Source organism: Triturus cristatus, chromosome 7 (assembly GCF_964204655.1).
Source record: "Triturus cristatus chromosome 7, aTriCri1.1, whole genome shotgun sequence".
Lineage (NCBI taxonomy): Eukaryota > Metazoa > Chordata > Amphibia > Caudata > Salamandridae > Triturus > Triturus cristatus.
The window spans coordinates 1,524,289,341-1,524,311,956 of record NC_140590.1 but is presented as its reverse complement, the minus strand read 5'-3'; the positions used below and the strand labels follow the sequence as shown (position 1 = coordinate 1,524,311,956).

The 22,616-nt window shown below is 46.8% G+C and overlaps 1 protein-coding gene across 1 annotated transcript; it reads right to left on the bottom strand.

The window, feature by feature from the left end:
• Nucleotides 1–2,045: 2,045 nt before the first annotated feature.
• On the bottom strand, nt 2,046–21,819 carry LOC146812296 (phosphoenolpyruvate carboxykinase, cytosolic [GTP]-like). Its single transcript, XM_085619289.1, has 10 exons — nt 21,688–21,819; nt 18,858–19,081; nt 17,681–17,862; nt 17,284–17,487; nt 16,987–17,174; nt 9,592–9,754; nt 9,253–9,477; nt 9,017–9,148; nt 3,711–3,806; nt 2,046–3,287 (listed from the first exon to the last, which is right to left on the bottom strand). The coding sequence occupies exons 2-10, from the start codon at nt 19,079–19,081 to the stop codon at nt 2,833–2,835; spliced, it is 1,869 nt and encodes a 622-aa protein (XP_085475415.1). The 5' UTR covers nt 21,688–21,819; the 3' UTR covers nt 2,046–2,832.
• Nucleotides 21,820–22,616: the final 797 nt, after the last annotated feature.

The window sequence follows — 22,616 nt, the reverse complement described above, 5'->3', positions numbered from 1 at the left end:
GAGTGTCAGGAATGGGCTGCAACTGAACAGACGCTGTAGGTACAGCAAAAGACGTGAAGCAATAGCTCTGGAGAGTAGACGCCCAAGACTGAATGGACAGCTGCAGAAGTAGAACTCCCAGACGCTTTTCCTCACAGGAACAACTGGCAGACAGGTAGTGGGCGACCGATGGGAGGTCACTGGTGGGGTCAAGATACCAGTTGAGATAACTTGAGTTAAGTTGCTGGAGGTTGATGTATTCTTGAAGTTGCTTGAAGTTGAAGTTGCTTGAAATTGAAGTTGCTTGAGGTGACAGAAGTAGGTTCTTTAAGTTTAAAATCGTCGCCAAAATACTGTAGTGATCAAGTCCACTCAGTTGTGATGGTTTATGTAGATTTATTGGAGATGGTACAAGATCAAAGGGAGACCATAAGTAGGCCAGATAAGAAACCCCACCAGGAGCAGCCAGCAGGCAGCTCAGCCCAGTCAACTGTCATTACTCACTGCAGAAACCCAACATTCTGACAGCATCATAACATGAACATTCCACTGGTGGTAGATTGGCATTGCAACAGCATAAGCAGGATATAACAAGAACGTGGAACGTACATTAATGTGATAGGATAATTTGCCATAAATGTGTCTCATTGTGAGGTTATTGAATTTGAATATGTGTAAACTAATGTTTAAGCATTTATACATGTAATGGAATTTATTTCATGCAGGTGCATTAAGAGTCACATCTTCATAATAATTTACAATTTACACAGGTATTAAGGAGCTCCATTTATTGTGTGTGTAGAAATTTGCATATTCTGTAACCCTGTGCACTACTAAAGTTGTCTAGAGTGGGCCTCGAGAAACCGTTTGGTCCATGTTCAAGTTTAGAGTTTAAAATGTAATTCGTATTTAACCTTCAATGTAGAATGATATGTACATGTATTTTTTTTTTCAACTGTAGGTATGAAGAGAGAAAGCCTCATTAGTTAGCATACGAGGGTTTTGTTTTCTTTAGATAGCAAGGTACGAGAAGACTTATTTGGCAAGGAGAAGCGCAGTAACGTGCAAGGAGAGAGTTCTCATGGGAGACGAGAGGAAGGACCAAGGACGAGCGAAGTTGGAACTTATCGCTGTAGGAAAAGGTCGTGAAAGTATCCAGTTGTACTTGAGCTATGGAAATTCAACAGCAAAGATCATGTGGGATTGTCTACTCTGACTGCAACTGATATTTTATAATGAACATAGTGAGTTGCAGGAGAGTTATCTTAGGTTTTCACAGGGAGCAGACGCATGCTTCTGCTTGTGTGGCTTTATGCTATTTGACCCACGGTTGGAGCATATTCTACTGAAGATTCCAACAGCTGACACCTTTCTGATTTCACCCTTATCGAATGCTTCTTAGCTTAGGGTTGCCCCTTTAAAGTATTGTAGGGAGAGATAGCGTGTTCATGTTTACTTTGGAGAATCATCAGATTTAATTTAATACTCAATTATTTTTCCTGATCGCCTGTATCATCGTCATAGAGTTAGACGTCTGCTTTGCATTATATAGAGTAAATCTCTTCAGGAGATTTGGCCTTAGCTTGGTCTCTCTATTTTATATATGATTATGATGAGATTGGTCTACATTGGTTTGTTTCTAAATGTATGATTAAACTCTACCAAACTCAGATTAAGTTGTCATGTGGATTATTATGAGGCCACATGGAGGGCACTGAAATGAGATGTTAACAAGTCATAGTTTTCTCCGTTTACCATGTGTGCTGCTCAAGCATTCTTACGAAGATATTGTTAAGTTATATCAAATAAAAGTGTTTTTCATCCATCCCAAAATAGTAAGTTTCTCTGTGATCACGTTCCTCTATAAAAACATACAAGTCTGCAGCAATCAAGCATTTGGAAGTAATTAGTCAGGAAGCACCTAAGGCAGTGGGAGATGTTACACATTACTGTCTTAAATAGGAAAAACTGCATAATCAGATCGTGAGAAATCAATATTTTTTCATAGTTTAAGAACCGTGTGTGCCTAGAAACAGAGAGTTGCCTCATGTTTATCTAAAACAGGACCACTTTCAAAAGTTTGTAAAAAAAATGATTTAATAAATAGTAGAACAATGATGAAAAACAATTGAAATTGCAGAAAATACGGCTTAGAAAAATAAGATGCAATAAATGTACAACAAACAATTGTTTTAAAATGTATCGAATTGGAAACAAATCATATTGAAATATAAAGACACACATACATTTTAAAAATAAATACGGACAGTATATACCCTGTACAGGTTTCAACTATATAGCATTTGCTTCTCTTTCTCTCATATGTCATTGCCTAATTATCTACTAACTTGATACCACGTGCAGACTTTACGTCATAATTAAATGATTTTGAAATCCAGGGTTACTGAGATTCCAAATTTCTACAACAAGGTGGAAACGCCAAGGTGCATTTGCACAGTTCATGTTTCCCTCTCTTACATTCACAAATATAATGTTTGGAAATCCCCGAGTTGAAGCTCAGCCTTGATGGATTTAACTGAGGTCAGTAAAATCACAAGAAATCTTCAAAGCACCCACTGGCTTCAAATACATACCAACTTTTAACATATCCATAATGTACAGATAAACGTAAACAATAATTCCGAACATAAAAGGGACAGTACTAAAGTGGCCAGCTCTACTGTGCCTCTGTGTATTCACTGAGCTGGCATACGTATTTGTCCATACTCTTTACATCCCAATCTAGTAGCAATTACTCCTGGGCCTTTATCTGGTTCTCAGTGTGTGAACTCTCAGAAGTGTTGCTGAATTCTGTTCACATAATGGTTCCTGAATCCCTCTTTGACCAGCAGCTCACATCTGTTTAATTCTGTTTTCCAGCTCGAGGAGCTCCCGCTCTATTTCATATGGGAGGTCAGCGTTGACTTGTTCTTCAAAGTATTTCTTGATGTCTTCCACCTCCTCCTCCCAGAAGACCCTGGACAGGTGGAACAGCTCTGCCATGTTGACATCTCCTAGCCCTTTTAAGTTGAAGTTCGTGGCAGTGGGCACATAACCGATAGCCGTGCGCTCCACACACTCCTCGCCGTTGATCCTTCGGAACATCCACTCCAGCACGCGGGAGTTCTCACCATAGCCGGGCCAGAGGAAGTTACCTTGTGTGTCTTTTCGGAACCAGTTGACATGGAAAATTCTGGGCAGTTTGGCGGCAGGGAAGTGCCCCATGCTCAGCCAGTGGGCCAGGTAGCGTCCGAAGTTGTAACCGAAGAAAGGTCTCATGGCGAAAGGATCGTGCATGATGACTTTACCTAAGAATACAGAGAAATAACAACACTTCAATCCAATGTTATATTATTTTAGATAATCAGGATGGTCGCACATTGGTTTGCATTCAGAGCGGTAAGTTTTACAAGGAATAAGAGCATGTCAGAGTGTTGTACCCTTGGTAAGCTTGCATATGAGGAAATCAAGACCTTTCCTGGGGTCAATGTCACTGTGACTGTGAGTAAAGAGACCTGGGGAGAGTCAGTAACATGGCAGGCTTTCACCTAAAGGGGGGGGGGGGGGGCTTATATAGGGGGGAGAGAAAATTATTACTTTCAGACTGAGAAAAGGCAGAATGAAATATGTATTTTCAATTCAGTCGACTATTTGAATGTTCGGGGTCGTTTCTGGTGCACACAGTTGTCACAATAGTGCATTTTATAGGGCACACCTGACGTTTGACTCACCTTTGTGCTCTGCGGCTGCTGTTGACTCAGATCTCATAGCTGCCCCCACAAACACTCCATGCTGCCAGTTCAATGCTTCATATACCAGAGGAACACCTGCAGACCAGAGGAAGGTGTGTTCATACAGGACTCCTGCAATAACTCTATCATGTGCATTTTGTACATAGAACTTAAAGACATCAACAGCTCAATGATATGTCTATACAAGTACATGTCTTTTAATAAAAGATTGTTTGGTCGGGCCCTATCTAGAGCCAAGAGGGCTTCAAAGAAGCTTTGGGATCCTGTTATCAGTGAAAAAATGTACAGAAATGGGATTCTGTTTATGGATGTAAGAGGAGCTTTAAATGGAAATATAGAAGTGCTGGTATTCAGAGTACGTATTTGTTCCTGAGAAGTGCTGGTACTCTCTCATTAAACGTATTGCAGTAGTGCTAAGAAGTGCAGGTACTCTCCCTTTCAAATTAAAGAAGTGCAGATATGCAGTATCGGACAGTACCTGACCATTTAAAGCACTGGATGTAAGAGAGAGCGATGTGGTCTTAACATTATGCAAACCACCGCAGTCTTCAGGTCTCTTGTTAATGGGAGATAATTTGACTAAGATTTTAGGTAGAGGGGTTATTCATAATAACAATACCAGTGCTTATTTAGTGAATTCTACCATTTGTCTTGTTTCAGGTTGATGATAACAGACGGTATTAACTTATTTAAGTGACCACAGAAAAATGAAAGATTGAGTCAACCTACGATGGTTTGACCCTGGGACCTTCAGGATACAGGATATATGCTCCCTCCCACTGGAGCATATAGGGAGGAGTGCACGCAGTGGTGATCTGTGACCTCTGTGCCTCTGGGCCGGTCACTCCTCCACGCACTGCGCACACTCCCCGTGGGTGTGCCCTAGCTGCCCCGTTCCCGCCGCTGCTCGCAGCTGTGCCCCTTGACCACGAGGCGTGGTCTCAGCTTCGGGATCGCAGCGCCGCCTCCTGCTGCCTGCGTGACCTTTTGCTTGTTGCTCCTGCCTCTGCACTCTCGTCTGTCCCCCCTGTGCTGGGGCTGCTTTCCCCTGCTTTGCCCAGCCTTTCTATCTTTTTGTCAGTCTCTAGCCCAGTCCGCCGTTTTTCCCGCCGTTTTTCCCGCTGTGCCCCCGCCACCTCCTCGCTCCCTGCCGCTGATCCCCTGTGGCCCCGCCCCCCTCCACCTGGAGCCTTCCCATTCGCCGCCCCGCTCCCGCCTCCCAGCTGCCCCTCCCTCGCTCCGCCCCCCCCACTCTCCTCTTATGGCAGAGTGGCGAACGCGCAGCGTGCACGCGCAGCGGGCGCGCCGACTGAGCGCCGAAGGTAAGCCCGTCTGCGCCCGTCCGCGCCTGGACCGCGCCCAGCGCCAAGACCTCTGGCCCCCGCAGACCCCAGCCCACCCGCCGGACGTACGACACCGCCACCCTCAACGCACTCAACACCGGCCGAATTCCGGGATGCTACCGAGCCACCCCGAGACGAACCCATGGACCCTTCAGCTGTCACGCCTGCAAGTTCTCCTGCATCCGGACCTGCCCCACACCAGCACCCGCCAAGCCGACCACCAGCAGCAACCACCTCAAGTGCATCCTACTCAACACCCGCTCCGTCCACAGACACACCATCGAACTCTGGAACCTCCTCGACACCACAGCTCCTGACGTCGCCTTCCTCATGGAAACCTGGATGAACGACTCCTCAGCGCCCGACATCGCCATCCCAGACGGCTACAAGATCACCCGAAGAGACCGAGGCAACCAGACCGGAGGAGGCATCGCCATCATCTACAGGGACACCATCCGCGTCACGACCAACACCGACGACACCCTGACTACCGCCGAACACCTGCACTTCCAGATCCACACGGACCCCAAAACCACCCTCAGAGGCACCCTCATCTACCGACCCCCGGGACCACGCACACAATTCAGCGAAGACATCGCCGACTTCATCAGCCCGCACGCCCTCCCCTCCGCGGACTACATCCTCAAGGGGGACATCAACTTCCACCTGGAGAACAACAACGACCGCAACACCACCACCCTGCTTGACAACCTCGCCAACCTCGGACTCAAGCAGCTGGTGACCACCCCCACCCACCTCGCCGGACACACGCTCGACGCTGTCTTCTCATCCAGCAAGGACATCGTCTTCAGCCACGCCACCGGACTCCACTGGACGGACCACAGTTGCATCCACTTCACCTTCAGAAGATCCACGATCCACCACCACCACCAGCAACAGGTTGCTCGTAGAAACTGGAACAAGATCACAGCAGACCAGCTCGCCGCTTCCCTGAGCCAGCACCCTCCCGCCAGCTCAGCGAACCCCAGCCAGGCCGCCGACAACCTCACGAAGTGGATCAGCAACTGCGCAGATGACCTCGCCCCACTGAGGACCCCGCCTAGCAGACCCGGCAGCAAGAAGGCTCCATGGTTCACCGACGAACTCAAGAGCTCCAAGAAGAACTGCCGAGCCCTCGAGAAAGCCTGGAGAAGGGAGCCAACACCGGACAACATGACCAACCTCAAGCTCGCCACCCGGAAGCACCATCAACTGATCCACGCCACCAAGAAAACAGCATTCAAGGACCAGCTGGACAACAACGCACACAACTGCAAGGAACTTTTCAACATCGTGAAAGAGCTCTCCAACCCCAACACCGGAAACAACGACATCACCCCGTCGCAAGACCTCTGCAACTCCCTCGCCTCCTACTTCCACAACAAGATCGCGGACATACACAACAGCTTCAGCCCACAAACAACGCTCCCAACGACCGCACCAACGCCCCCCACCACCACCCTCAGCGCCTGGACCCAGATCAACACAGAAGACACCATCTGCACGATGAACTCTATCCACTCCGGATCTCCGACCGACCCCTGCCCCCACCACGTCTTCAACAAGGCCGACGCTGTCATCGCACCCCACCTGCGGGACATCATCAACACCTCCTTCGACACCGCCACCTTCCCTGAGAGCTGGAAACACGCCGAACTCAGCGCTCTACTAAAGAAACCAACAGCGGACCCCACCGAACTCAAGAATTACCGCCCCATCTCGCTCCTCCCGTTCCCAGCCAAAGTCATCGAGAAGACCGTCAACAAGCATCTGGCCGCCTTCCTCGAGACGAATGGATCCCTCGACCCCTCACAGTCGGGCTTCCGAGCCAACCATAGCACCGAGACCGCCCTCATCGCTGCCACCGATGACATCCGAGCCCTGCTGGACAAGGGTGAGACAGCGGCCCTCATCCTCCTAGACCTCTCCGCGGCGTTCGACACTGTTTGCCACCGCACCCTAGTGCAGCGCCTCAGCAACATCGGAATCCAGGAGAAGGCACTGGAATGGATCATCTCCTTCCTCGCTGGAAGGACACAGAGAGTTCGCCTACCACCGTTCAGATCTGCAGCCACGGAAGTCATCTGCGGCGTTCCCCAGGGCTCCTCGCTCAGCCCCACCCTCTTCAACGTCTACGTGAGCCCCCTTGCGGCCATCGCACGCCAACACAACCTCAACATCATCTCCTACGCCGACGACACCCAGCTGATCCTCTCCCTGACCAACGACCCAGCCGCCGCCAGAACCAACCTCCACGAAGGGATGAAAGACGTAGCCGAGTGGATGACGACCAGCCGATTGAAACTGAACTCAGACAAGACGGAAGTCCTCATCCTGGGCTCCTCGCCCTCCGCCTGGGACGACTCATGGTGGCCCCCCGCCCTGGGCACCGCACCCAAACCGACAGACCACGCACGCAACCTGGCCTTCATCCTGGACTCCTCCCTCTCCATGACCAGACAAGTCAACGCCGTCTCCGCGTCCTGCTTTAACATCCTGCGCATGCTACGGAAGATCTTCCGGTGGATCCCCACCGAGACTAGGAAGACGGTCACCCAGGCCCTCGTCACCAGCCGACTGGACTACGGCAACGCCCTCTACGCCGGAACCACCGCCAAGCTCCAGAAGAGACTCCAGCGGATCCAGAACGCCTCAGCCAGACTCATCCTCGACATCCCCCGACGCAACCACATCTCCGGACATCTGAGAGACCTGCACTGGCTCCCCGTCAACAAGAAAATCACCTTCCGTCTCCTCACCCACGCACACAAAGCCCTACACGACCAAGGCCCGAGCTACCTCAACAACCGCCTCAACTTCTACGCTCCCAAACGCCACCTTCGATCGACCAACCACGCCTTCGCCGCCGTCCCCCGCATCCGCAGAGCGACAACAGGAGAAAGGTCCTTCTCCTACCTGGCCGCCAAGACCTGGAACACCCTCCCGACCGACCTTCGCCTGACCCAAGACCACCTCTTCTTCAGGAAGAAACTCAAGACCTGGCTGTTCGAGCAGTAGCGGCACCTCACCCCCCCCTCAAGCGCCTTGAGACCCTCCGGGTGAGTAGCGCGCTCTATAAATGCCTTGATTGACTGATTGATTGACAGGTTTCTACAATGGACGCATTAGTCCACAATGATTTTTGCTAGGGTTCAGATGGATCAATAATCTCTTATCCTTGAACAAGGGTGTCATAAAATGGTGTGAAAATCACTGTTTGAGTTTCAAAGAATGAGACCCAAGTCAGGAAAAAGTTATCCTCAAAAATCAAAGGAAAAAAATTGAGGATCTAACTGTGTAGGTTAGATGAGATAATGGAGAGGGTAAATAGAACACAGGCACTAAAATACCACAAGGTATGAACACTATAGAAGAGATTTGAATATTTCAGTGGAAATGCAGTATTAGAACGTGAGGCATTAGAAGCGAGTTGTCACAAAAGTAATATGAAGTGGGTATTGACAGAAAGAGTAGCAAATTCACAAATTTCCCTTTATAGAAAACATGGTTAGAGCAACGTCAGAAAACAGAAAAACATGCCTAGAACAGTTACCAAAGAGTGATCATAGTGGAAGAGCAAAGACACAAAATAAGGCAGAACCCCATTAATGACAATTCCGAAATACCCCACAGAATAAATTATTTGCACTTGTACTAAAATCATTGCTTCCAGATACTTCTCCTTAAATTGAGATTTTTTTAGGGAAGCATATAGTTTGTATCCATTTTGCCGAGTACAAATATTTAATAGAAACTTTTACCAGTATCAATATTGGTTATTTTGTATCCATACAAATTATATGCAATCAACCAAAAGTTATTTTACACATGCTCCAATACAGTTTCTTTTTTGACTATCTGATTAAACAGTGATTATATAAACGGCTACTGAAAAGAGGGTGAGCAGTATTTCTTCTATTCAAAGTTTTTTCTAATTGTCACCTTTGGGTCTCCGTCCTCCAAAAATGATGCCCTCGATGGGCAGACCCTCAGGGGATTCCCATGCCGGATCAATAGTTGGGCACTGGCTGGCGGGCGTGCAGAAACGAGAATTGGGATGGGCACATGGCTCATCTAGAGTGAAAGAAAATATGAGAGGACACTTGAGCATCAGACACCAAGTCACACAATAGAGTGGGAATGTGTTATGCTTTATATGTACAGAGCATTCTCCTTACCACATTCCTGAATCCACTCCTTGTTCTTCCATGAGGTCAGTGTCACTCCAGATTCCACAGTCTTCTCCATGCCCTCCCAGTAGATGCCTCCATCACTGGTCTCCCCAACATTGGTGAAGATTGTGTTCCTCTCGATGGTCTTCATGGCATTCGGGTTGGTCTTTTCTGACGTTCCAGGAGCAACACCAAAAAATCCATTCTCAGGATTAATAGCCCTGAGGTTACCTGCAACACAGAAAAGCAGTTGATTAGAAAGGAACGGAAGACTTGGGCAGAGTGTAGCACGCCCTAATTCAAACATCAGAAGGGTCATTTGCAGCCCTACAATAAGCAGGTTACCTTGTTCATCAAACTTCATCCAGGCAATATCATCTCCCACACACTCAATTTTCCAGCCGGGCAAAGTTGGGTTCATCATGGCCAAGTTGGTTTTCCCACATGCACTAGGGAAGGCGGCTGCAAAATACTTCTTCTCGCCATCTGGGTTTGTGATGCCCAATATCTGAGGGAAAAAAAGAGTTGGTTGCTTACTACTCAGCTCTGATGTAGTATCACTCAATGTGCACAATGGGGCAGACTGCTTTATTCTAAAATTCTGTTAATTGAACAAACCAATGTTTTCTGCATGCCTACGATATAGCTACATTTGTGGTGCAATATATTTGCTTTATTTCTTACTTCTTATCCAAGAGATAGTTTCAGATGAGTCTGACCACTGAGGTATGTGGTCTAGATTAATTTGAATAATATTATACAAGAAACACCGCTATGGCCCCTGCTTACCTGATGCCTCATCCACCTGTCTTAAATCTGTTTAATTCTACTTCAATTGTGTTGAATTTCCATCCCTAAGAACCTCTACTTCAATTTTACCAACACCAACTGTCCCTGCTTTCCAGATTTGATGCCCTCCACTCCCTTGTCAGTCTCTTTAGCCTTCTCTATCTAGACTACTTCTGCCTGTGTGGGTAGTAGTGGCATACTGTGTCTTTAGCATTACAAGAGACGCCACCATCAGTTACACGCAAGACCATAGGAAGAGAATATGCTACTAAATTTGCACTTCACTCTACACAGCTTAAATGAGTTACACACTTTCCTAGAACCCTTAAGGTGTAGACCTGGTCCCAGGTCCAATGTTTAGTAAGACTAACTGTGGGCAAATCCACCCATGTCTAGAACAACCATGCATGCATTAAGGTGATCTCCACAATGCAACAAGGGACACTGAACATGCACCAGAGCATCTCTGCAATACATCAGGCATATCTGAACTAACCACAGAATAAAGCCTCATAAACACATCTGAGGCAGTGGAGCATGTCTAGCAGAGACTCCGTGCACCACCAAACAAAGGTCAGCTGGGGTAATCAGTCATTGTGCAATTTTAATGTACGTTCATCTCACCCAGTACACAAAGTTGGATGTTCAACTGCAACGAGTAAGCAAACTACTCTGCACATGGTCTCCACTGTTACCCCTACATAGGCAGCATTGTTGTATTTCATTGTGTCGAGGGTCATTTTAGATAAATTTACAGTGTTTCATGCATCTTCTTTTTAAGACGGTATGTTCCAAGCAGCTACTACTGTTTCCTTCCCAAAGTATACTCAGATTTTAAATCCACCCATCCTTCAGTCCCCTCCGGGTCCAATATCAATGTTTATTAGTACTTTATCATGGAGAAATGTTTACCACTTTTACTGATTTTACACCCTATAAGTATTTCATCAGCTTCATCTAATGGTTCTGATGTCCTCTTTCCTCCAGTGTGAACATATTTACGTTCTCCCGCTTTTCCTTGTAAAGCTTTAAGTATGAAGAGATCACAACATCATTTGTAGCACTCTTGCCCGTCTCAAATTAGTCTTTCCTTCTGGTATTATTAGATATTAGTTTAGTTACCCGCTTGCTTACACTCGTATTTGTGTTTTACATTTTATGTGGTGGCATTTGACATTATATCCACTTTTGTTCGATAACTTCTTATGGAGATGAAAGAGAGTAGCCGATGATTTAGGGTCTTGCTTAGATGTTGGTGAATGCACTTGTAATAAGATTGATGGGCGTTCCCATCTGTCTTATTACATGTGCATTAGGATGTAGTGCACTTGTAATAAGGTGAATAGTATATCTGTCATCTTTGTAATGGAGTACCGTCCACCAAACTCTAAATCAGACCCTTAGATGTTGTTGGTGTTTTGAGTCTACGCATCGCAGCTGGGGGCATCTGAATACCTGTGCTCTGTCGTGCCTGGAGGGGCTGTGTTTGGAGTCGCTGGCCGCTGTTGAGGGTGAAAGGGGCTGCTGGATGGACTACAGCTCCCAGGAGCCCGTGCCTGACCGCACCTGAGTCGCGGCCCGCCCACCCGCCTATTGGCTCCAGTACCCCTCTAATTTCATTCGATTCCGCAGCGCGGGCCGCGCCGCGGGACGCCCAGGACGAAGCCCGGACAAAGGGCGGACAGTCTGTGACAGTCGGGGGTAGGAGGGGGCCGTATACAGGCTTTTTTGTATGTTGTTAACCTGCCTAACTTGTTGTGTGATCCGCCTAAACGTTACTGCTATCAGGGCGGGCAGTGAGTTGTATGGTGGTATAATGGGAAGCTAATATTTGTGCTAGGCAGCCATATACAGCGTAGGTTTATAGGTTGTTGCATATTGTGGTGTTAGTCTGTTGTTGAGTATAGGTACTGGTCAAGCCCGGCTTATAATGTCTAAAGCTAAACCAGCGGTTGTGTCCACTACTATGGATAACTATCTAGTCAAGATGGTTGATAAAATCAACCAAGATCGGAGGAAGTCCTTAGGACGGCCGGGGTCACAAAGCTTGAGCCCTCCCTCTCTTAACCGATCGGCCCCCCAGTCAATTACTAATCCAGATGTCTGTGTTTCCTTAGATCCTATGGATAGTTCCATCTTGGTTGATCCAATGGATATCATAAGTGAGGCTAATGTTACTCCCGGGCCCCCTAACGATTTAGAATCTGGTCAAGAAACTTTTTTTGATCCAATAATTCCAAGTGTGCAGGCATCGAGGCCACAAAGATTATTACGTTCATGCAGGAACAATAGCAAGATTAATCAGCCTAAACGAGGGGGGAATCGCTCCACCAAGAGAGCCGACCCTTCATTGTCCAATGCTCAACGTGACCAGAAAACAGTACAGGATGGTACCACGATCACTTTAGATAATGAGCAACTTGATTTTTTGATAAATGCTATTGATGCCAAGTTTGATTTACTTGTTAAACCCCTATTGACCAAACTTGCTATAATCTCAGATGAAGTAGTCAGATTGGGAGGTTTATTGGATTCATTCATTAATGCCGGTACGGGAGCGAAAACTAACGATAATGAACATGGACCTGTTGAGGTTCCCTCTAATACTCCTAATTTAGTTCTAACGTCGGCCGTGAGCAGCAATCCTAATTTTAGTTCTGGGAATGATTGCGAAGCTGTTCCTGCTGTCCCCAACTCTCTCCCGCAGTTGTCGGGCCAAACTAAACCTTCCTTTAGCTCAGTACTAAGGAAGCAGGTGGGTTCCAATGCAAATTTTAATAGTTCAAGTAGCCCTCAGCCGGATTTACCGCCGACCTGTGCACCTTTTGTGGCAGTTTTAACTAATGTTCCTCCAGTAAGAGTGTCCGGAAGCAACCACCGCTTTGATGAATCCCATTCGTCACTAAAGAATAAAACTGTGGATTGGCTCCACCGGCAGTGTGGCTTCCCCGTAGCCTTATCAGGGGATATCTTAAGCACTAGAAGAACTAACTGGGTAGGCAAATCTCGTAAGACCTGTGGAGGGGATTGTATTGTTATCAATTTTCGAAACCCACAACTTACCTCCACGGTGCTGATCAAAGCCGCATCTCTCCCTATACGAGACCAAGGAATTTCTCTACGCCCCCTTGGGTACTTTTATAGAGACCATGATATTCAACCTGATGTTGAGCGTCACCGATGGAGGTCTAGAGATTTGAACATGTGTGCTGGTCCTACTATTTCCACGTCTAATAGATTCCAGCCCCTGAGTGGGCTTGATTGTAACGATTGACTGGTATTACCTTTGGTGGACCCAGGGACTGTGGTCGTTCCCTTGGGAGAGGGGAGGCGTAGTGTGGTCCCCGGGGTTCCAGAATCAGTGGAGGCTATTGTTATAAGTGGTATCAGTGTTAACCATATTGATGTCCCAGTCGATTGTGGAATTGAAAGACCGACCACTGACGATAGGGATAGGGTTGTATCAACTAAGCTCACTGTACCAGACAACTGGGGCCTGTGCTCAATTGCCTGTTGGAAGGTTGCTGGACCCTCACAAAAGGATGTATGTTTAGGTTGGTTTGATTTCATTAACATTTTTAATATTATTTGTTTTCAGGAAGCCTGGAGTCTGGACCCCATTAATTACAAGGGTTTTGTTTCTTACCATTTGCCGGCTGCGGCTTCCACTTCGGGCAGAGCAAAGGGTGGGCTTTTAACCTTGATTTCAGTGGAAGTTCCACTCACTGTTAAGAAATACGTACCGATTGGGGCCCATTCCCAGATTCTATGGCTTTATCAGGAGCTGGGTAGGAATATCCTTTTAATCAATTTTTATAATAATGTATTTGATAATACTAGGCAGCAGGTAGTGTTTGCTTTAGAGTCCGCTTTGGCAGATATAGTTACGGGAAACGATATAGTGTTTGATATCGTTTGGCTAGGGGATTTTAATACTGCTGTGTGTCCATCCCCCGCCCACAGGGTTTGTGGTTTTGTAAATTGCTGGGGGGAAGGAGTCTCTCATTTTCCCCATAATCCTTATGGAGATTCATTAAACAAAATCTTGATGACCTATGATATGGAGATGTTGGAGAATATGAAAGGTGCCTCTGGTGAAACCATCCCTACATTCACGAGCCGAAATGCAAATACTGTGATTGATTTTATTTGCATTTCATCTAGCCTTAACCCGTGGTGTACAGCCCCTTTGGTAGTTGATAATTTAATTAGCGATCATAACTGCCTAAGTGTGGAGGCTGTCCTCTGGAAGGCGAAACAAGGCCCCAATTTAAACATAATAGCTAATATTGAACCCCACCGACCAAATGGAACCAGAATTAGGTGGAAGGGGGATAAAGCTGATATCCTGTCCAACTCCATTATTATTAATTGTGTAAACGAAATTGCTGTTATTTTAGAGAGTATAGAACTAACAGATGTAATTATACCCAAGTTTATAAATATTAATCTCATTATTGATGCTAAATTTACTAAGCTTCTTAAGGGTAAGTTGTGCGGGCAAAGGGGGTGGTTCGACCATGCTAGCACTATTGCCCTTAAGGGTCTTAAAGAGGCACTTGTAGCCAAACCAAGGGATATCATTTTGGTTAGGGAGCTCAGAGCCACCTATCAGGCTGCAGTTAAAAATAGGAAGGCCGAACTAAGACAAGAGGCATGGGACAAGCTAGACCAGGCGGCTGAAACTTCGGATTCCTCCCTTTTCTGGGCAACAGTTAATTGTCCCTTTCTTAAGAACGAGGAGATGCCTGAACTGACGGCAAACGTTAGTGCAGAATGCTGGGTTTCCCACTTCTCCATGATTTTTGACTCGGATAAATCTATGGACGTAGGTGGAGGTGACTGGCCAGTCATTCCTTTAGATATATCCACCTCCGAGGTTCAGGATTGTATTTCTGTTAGTAAGGGAGGAAAGGCCCAGGGGCCTGACGGGGTGCCCATAGATGTCTACAAAAAAGAACCAGAGATATGGGGCACGTTATTAACTAATGTGTTCAATGCAGCGGTCTGTTATGGTGTTCCACACACCTGGGAGGAATCTATTATAATCCCTATCTATAAGAAGGGAGAGAGGAGGGACGTTAAGAACTACCGTCCAATCTCCCTTCTAGATTCCTCTGTGAAAATCATGAGCAGGGTGCTTCTGGTCAGATTAGAAGAATGGGCCGAATCGAATAACATATTGGCAAATTCCCAATATGGTTTTAGGAAGGGACGAGGGACAGTAGAACAGTGCCTCAACCTAGAACTTCTTATAGGGAAGTATACGAAGGCCAAGAAAGGTTCTCTTTTTCTCTGCTTTGCAGGTTTGAGCAGTGCCTTCGATATGGTGAACCATAAGATCCTATGGGAGAAATTATTAGAAATGGGGGCACCGGAGGGCATTGTTTATTTCTTGGCCCGGTTATACGCTAACCTTAGTTCAAGTGTTCGTTACGGCCCGGGAGGGGAGCGCACCCCTAAGTTCCTTATCAGACGTGGTATTAGACAAGGGTGTGTGCTTGCCCCTCTTCTTTTTACACTTTTTATTAATGAGGTTGATTCTGTTTTAAAGACTGTTGTGGCTGACGCCCCAAAAACTCTTGATTTTCACGTCCCAGTTTTACTTTATGCGGACGATGCCGTTATTTTATCTAGGACCCCTATTGGCCTTCAACGCCTAATGGACAGGTTTTCTCTGTTCATTAAGGAAAGGAAGTTGATGATTAATAAAACAAAAACTTTTGTTATGGAGTGTGGTAAGGGCTGTAAAAAACCGCATTCGTTTTTTTATTGAAGGGCATAAGGTCCAAATGGTGGACTCTTTTAACTACCTAGGTATTACCTTTTCCAAGTCAGGTAGCTGGTCCAGCGAGATCAACCATGTTAGGGCTAGAATGGCGAAATGTGCCCACGGGGTGTTTCAGTTCGCATCTAAAATAGGGGATAAACGGCTTAAAGACATGCTGAAAATCTATCAAATGAGGTGTCTTTCTATTGCTCTTTATGGTGCTGGTATTTGGGGGCATGTTTCGACTGGGAGTCTACAAGTGGAGGAAAATCTCTTCCTAAAAAGACTCCTAAGTTTACCCATATCGGTTTCTACCGATTTGGTGCATAGGGAGTTTGGAATTCAACATCTTTCAGATTCTGTCGCCCTCAGACCACTTATGTTGTGGCGTGCAATCTGGGCAAAGGAAGAGACCTCCCTAAATAGAGCTATCATTAAAGATTGTTTCTCTGTTGATAATCATTTAAAGATCCCATGGGTCAAATTTGTCACGGGTAGTTTTTTGGAGATCTATGGTCTTAATGTAATAGAGGATTGTTATGCAGCCTCTAGTTTGACCAAAAATTAGACGAAATCTGTTTTTATGAGCCATAAGTCTGAGCGGCGTGGGAGGGCCAGTGGTAACTTAACTACCTGTTTGTTCTACGGAAGTTTCTGTGAGACGATAGGGTACCAACCGTATTTGAGCTTTGTTACCAGACCCTCCCATCGGTTTGTACTGACAAGATTGCGTTTTGGGATTGTTCACCATTTGGTGGCATTTCCAAGTATCAAAAAACTCCCGTTTGGTCCTTGCCCGTGTGATAATACTACCGTTCAAAGCACCATGCATTTTTTATTGTTTTGTCCACTTTATGGCAATTTTCGTTCTACTTTTTTAAAACCTGTTTTTAAGAAGTATGGAGTTAGGATTGTAAAAGATACCATGAAATTGTTATTTAACCCGCCACCCGATGTCTGTTTCTTTACTGCCACTTTTCTTCTTCAAGCCATCAAAGCAAGGCCTAGTATGATATTTTAAACTGTCATTTAATGTATTTTAACCGTCTGATCGATTTTGTATAGATGATGTTTGTTTTATAATGCAATGTATGCGCTTTTATGGACTTTGTGTTTAAGCTCCGAATAAAGCCTTAAGAAATGAAATGAGTCTACAGAATATTCCCTTAGCCGTCTCTTACCAGCATGTGTTCAGCCAGCCATCCCTCCTCCTTGGCAATCCTGCTGGCGATCCTCAGCGCAAAGCACTTTTTCCCCAACAAGGAGTTTCCTCCGTAGCCGCTGCCAAAGGACACGATCTCTCTGCGTTCAGGAACGTGTGCGATGAGGGTCATATCCGGGTTACAGGGCCAGTTGTTCACCAAGGGTTCTGTGGACACACAAGAAGATGCCTTACTGACGCGCCTGGGCTCGCTGGCCGCATGTCAGCCTAGGGATGGGTGTAAGGGAATGACCACAAGACCACGTCACTAACATACTTTTCAGTGGTAAGGGGCAGCCGACCGAATGGAGGCATTTCACAAACTCGCCATCGCCCAGGGCTCTCAAAACGTCGGTGCCCATCCGGGTCATGATCCGCATGCTGGCCACGACGTACGGCGAATCCGTCAACTCAATCCCAATCTTGGACAGGGCCGACCCAATGGGACCCATGCTGAAAGGGATGACGTACATGGTGCGACCTGTGGAACAACACGGGTTTAGAATGAAGGAAAAATATGTAAAACATGTCATAAACAATTTACTCGCAATCAAAGAACTTCTCAAATGAAAAATTCCCTAAGCAATTTTGAGATGTAAAAGAAAGAAAAGTGTTTCTGGTGACAGTCACTGTTAGCATATCTCCCTGAATGATGCGGTTTTTTAAACTCTCACCTTTCATGCATCCGGGAAACCGAGCCTTAAACGCCTTATCGAAGTCCTCCTCGGACATCCAGCGCCCGAGCTGGCTGGTTCCGGTCTTGGAGAGGGGCACGGTGTCCCTCTGCTCTTGAGTAACGATGACCGTCCTGCTCTCGATCCGGGCCACATCCCGGGGGTCGGTGAGAGCCAGCCAGCTGTGGAAAGAGAGGACGGACTCTTAGACAAACACCACGAGAGAAGCTACGATGGAGAGAGCCATGGAGAATTGTGACCGTGTGTGTATCATAGGGCCAGACACGTGCAGGGAATGTCATGTGATCCATTGTATGTTGACTGATTTGCATAAAGTAATGTGATATATTTGTAAGAGCTTCATATGCCCCCCAGTGCTTAACATGAGCTCGAGGTTGCAGTTGGGGCCCACCGGCACTCACTTTTGAGGACCAGCACGTATCTTTCATTAACAAACTGACGCAGAGCAAAATAAAACACACAATGAGGAAAGGAGGACGGTACTTACAGAAACACTGTGACACCGGGGGAAGTCAGGGGCAAAAAAAGTCAGACAAAGAGGCAAGTAGTGCCGGGTGGTCGATAAAAGGGTCATGAAGTGGGATCAAGAGTGTGTATATTTGGTTCTCGGCGCCCCCACCACCGAGGGCACCGGCGCAGGGGTCTGAACAAAACCATGGGCCACAGCAGCTATTCTGTTACAAATTAAGCACTGGCCCTAACCACCGCTTTCACTCCTGCTCCACACTGATTTCCCCATATATTTCAGAGTGGTTACGTGAAAATGATGTACATACCCGCGAAATATGGGTCTTTAAAAATGCTAGGGTTAAAGGCATCGGGCATGATCATTTCAGGGTGATGAGTAACATTCGCTTAAGTCCCCAGGGCACTTTGTACAGGGATTTCCATAGTATTCCCTTCTGCGTAATAAATCAGCTACTAACAGTAAATAGGCAGATTCCCCGCAGATGTCAAAGGTATGTGTGAATGAGTGGGTTTATCAGTGAGGGAAGGAGACAGTCGGTCTGTATGTAAATACATGTTACACCTATGCTGCTGCATATGTGGCACTAGGCGGTAAAACTACTAAAAGAGAAGACTTAGGAGCGGGAAGTGATCTAAACAAGTGTTCCCAGAGCCCACCCTCCCCCGGAAGAGGGCGGCCTTCACTCACCAGTTCTCATACTTGGTCAGCCTCTTGACCATGCCGCTCTCCTCCATGAGCGCCAGGAGCCTCTCGTTCTCCCCCTCGGACCCGTCACAGATGTGGATGCTCTCCGGCTGGCACACCTTGGCGTTGCCCACCACAAAGGCCCTCACGTCTGGGCTCAGGCTGTTCAGGTCTCCCTGGACCATCCTGCTGGTGATCTTCAGCTCGGTCCGCAGCAGGGGCGCCATCTTAGGAGAGACCAAAGTGCGTCAGCATTGCACCAATTATTCATTTGTTAGGAAGTAAGGGGAACATAGGAACGTCGGGAGATAACCCTTCCCCTCGGCTCCCAACAAGAGTTTTCTCGACTAGATTCCGCTAAGGACCAACCAACACCTGCCCTGTTTTATAAATGCCGACAACACCCTGGCAGGAGGATGGTGACCAAAGATGCTGAGCTCAGTATGTTTCGGCACCACCACTAGCAACACTTGCGTGGCACACACTGCCCGCAGTGTCCTTGGGCACTTTGTTCAATTTGAAGCATGGCGATGTATCTTTTCCATTTCAACAGCACCAAACCCGCGCATCTACAATCTCAAAGACTCACAAGAGAGAGAATGCAATAGTGCTTACTTTGAGGCGGTGGTTGCAGGAGAGGGGTCCAATGGCACTCATTCTAGGGGACTGGCAATTATTTGTCCTAATTAGACTTTAGTCCAGAGCAAATAGCGGGAAAAGCACAAGGGGGGGGGGGGGGCGGAGAAAGAAGAGAAGGACAGAAAAACAGTGACAGTTTTCCGCATAATTATGGATTTGCTGCATTTGCCACATAACCCATCTGCTTCGTAATCCTGCATATTTTAACAACAACAAAAAATGTTGTTTCTAGCGCATACGGATCACAAGTTGCCAAAATCGTGGCGACCCATGTTGCCACGCAGTGGAAGGCCCTATGCAAAGATTCACTGGTCATCCTTAAATGGCCTATAACTCATTTTGGATGTTAAACTGGTACTTCTATGTATATATAATATGTATGAGTGTGTGCAGTAACACTATCACAAAATGTACTGCACAGGGTCGCAAAATGTGTCTTTCCTTTATGTGTAATTTAGTCAAGTTTGCCGCATAATTTGATCCTCCCCTGTTGTATTATTCCTGGTTATAGCCTAATTTAACAGAAGGGCACAGAGTGAGAAACAAAGCGAAAGGCCGCATAGTTTAAAGGGGGACGATGGGAAAGAGTTATAACATGAAGGGGGGAAGGAAGGGGCCTGCATGAGCTGTGTAGTCCCAGCCTGAGCTCTGTGTAATCCCAGCCTGAGCTCTGTGTAGTACATGGAGGAGTTCTGTGTCTTCCCCGAATGATCGCCGAGCACTTCCTTCACGAGCTCTGTGCAGACCTGTCTGCATGAGCTCTGTGTAGTCCCTGTCTGACCCCGTGTAGTGCCTCCATTAGCTTGTTCGGTCCCTACATGAACAAAGAGTCGTTTCTGCAGACGCCCCGGGTGGTCCCTGCAGGAGCTCCGTGTGGTGCGTGCACGAGCGCCGCACATCTCTGCGCGAGCTCTTTACATCCATGTGTGATCGTTGTGGTGTCCATGTATGAGCGCCGTGTAGTCCTTGCATGAGACCCATGAGGTGCATGCATGAGAACCAGAGGCGCAACTAAAGCCAAATATCGGAGGAAGGGCTAAGAAAAAATGTCGGTGGGGCTGAATCTTTAAGCAATAGGCAGAGTGGAGCTGCAGGGGCTCTTAGAAGGGGTGAAACATCAGCGAGGCCTCATTAACATGCAAATGGTCTTTTAAAGACCTGTGAAGTGCTCGTAATCGAGTTGGGGACAGGGGGGGGGGGGGCATTTCCTTGCTTGCATAAGACCCCTGCACCCTTACTACGCCATTGATCGTGAAATGGTGTGTGCTCAAGAGCACACGGACTGTGTTGTCCCTTAGCGCACTCTTAATTGCCGATCACAAATATTGCCTGTAGTCTCAACGCCCCTCACCGGACGTGTGCACTGATGACCAGTTTTGAGTTATGTACATAAGTGCCCGACAGTCAAAACATTCCATTCAGGCCTCTGAATGCAGCATCTGAAAATGTGTGGTGCTAAACTGCATACGGGTAGAAAGACGGCCGCGAGCTCCTTCTTTAAGGTGCTTCTAACTAGGCCGATTTGTCCTGTAAATGGTCCCCGTGGCGTCTCTTTGGACTGATGCTTCGGTGATGCTGGGAACGAATGCACGACTACAGTTTCCCGTTGTGGAGCTTTTTTTCTGCTGATGGTGAGACAGCTCAGCTGGCTGAGAGCCAATGCTGTGATATGCCCTGTTCCTAACAGGACCGACTCTTTCTTTCATCTGTCTGAGGTCGATAACTATCGTACATAAGATGTGATGTAAGAAGGGCTCTTGTATAAGACACGGAAGCCCTCCCCCTGAACAGCTCCCCCTTTCACCCCCTCGTTGACGACTCTATAAAAAATAAGCTATTGTTAAAAATGTCACCAGGGGGGTAGACTTGTGATAAAAGTATAAAATAAGCCCTAAAATGATAAACAATCCTACGTGCATCAAAATGCGAGAAAGAAAGGAAAAGAAAGAAAATAAGAAGGACGAAAGTGCTCTGCGGGTAACATAAAATATAAATGAATTATTATATGTCAAAGTGAGTAAGTGACCATTGCATACTGCTCAGCGCCATACACATATTCGTGTGGAAAATACTCAGAACAAATACAAAGACCAAGGTGACTAATAGATTGACAATTAAAGGAAACATGCACGCATTATATATTTCAAAGCATGGTCTAAATTAAGTAACCGTTCTTCTTCATGGTTTTACTTACTTTTATTCGAGCTCTTGTAAAAATCAGCTCCGTTCTCTTTCTAAGTTCGTCGAATCCTCTCGGAGATCTTCGGGGTCTTCCTCGATTGTTGGTGTCTTCTCTTCCTTTGCTCTTCAAGTCTTGTTGGCTAAAGATGCTCCTGCCCCCTATTAAATAGTCGCTGAGGGTACGCCAACCCCCCCTCCCTCACGCAAGTAAGTGGGTAGCCCCGCCTCTGACGTCAGAGATCGACGTCCAGCCACTTGGAACACGGCCCATAATAAACTACTGTAGACTTAAGTACAAAAGGCTTCAAAGCTGTAAACAGAAACTATCTACGAAAAATAAGGCCCCGGCGGGTAATCACTGATCAGATTATTGGTCGTTGAGTTCCAGTTGTGTTTTTGTCTTGCTGACGGACTCCAAGAGTGACTTATGCTGTGTACTTGACCTTTAACCTACTCGGATTGTGATGCAGGGAGATCTGCCTGTTTCTGGATTGCATTTGAGGTGACAACAACAGCCCTGGGTCAGCACGCTGCCAACAGCACGTAATGGCACGTACCAGAGCAGCGCGAGAGCGCATGCGCAACGAGGAGGCACGTCAGGGGTGTGTTTGCTCACTGTGGACCCGTTTTCTGGACGCGGCCGAAATACAGTGTGCGGCTGAAGGAAACAGAAAGGTGCAATGTTAGCAAAATTAGACTGTAAATAAAATTAAGGCAGGAGGAGTAACTCGAGGGCTGTGTAGCAGCAGTGCACAGGCTCCATTAGGCATAGTGCCCATATAGGCAACATTCCCCACGCAAACCAAAGCATGCATGAAGAAATAAATACACAACACAACTTTTGTTTGGGAAAATATTGCTGCAAGTTTATTCCATACAAAAGTATGCAATAGACGGCATGTCCAGCGCAAAGAGGGCGCCAGGAAGAAGGGGGTTATAAAT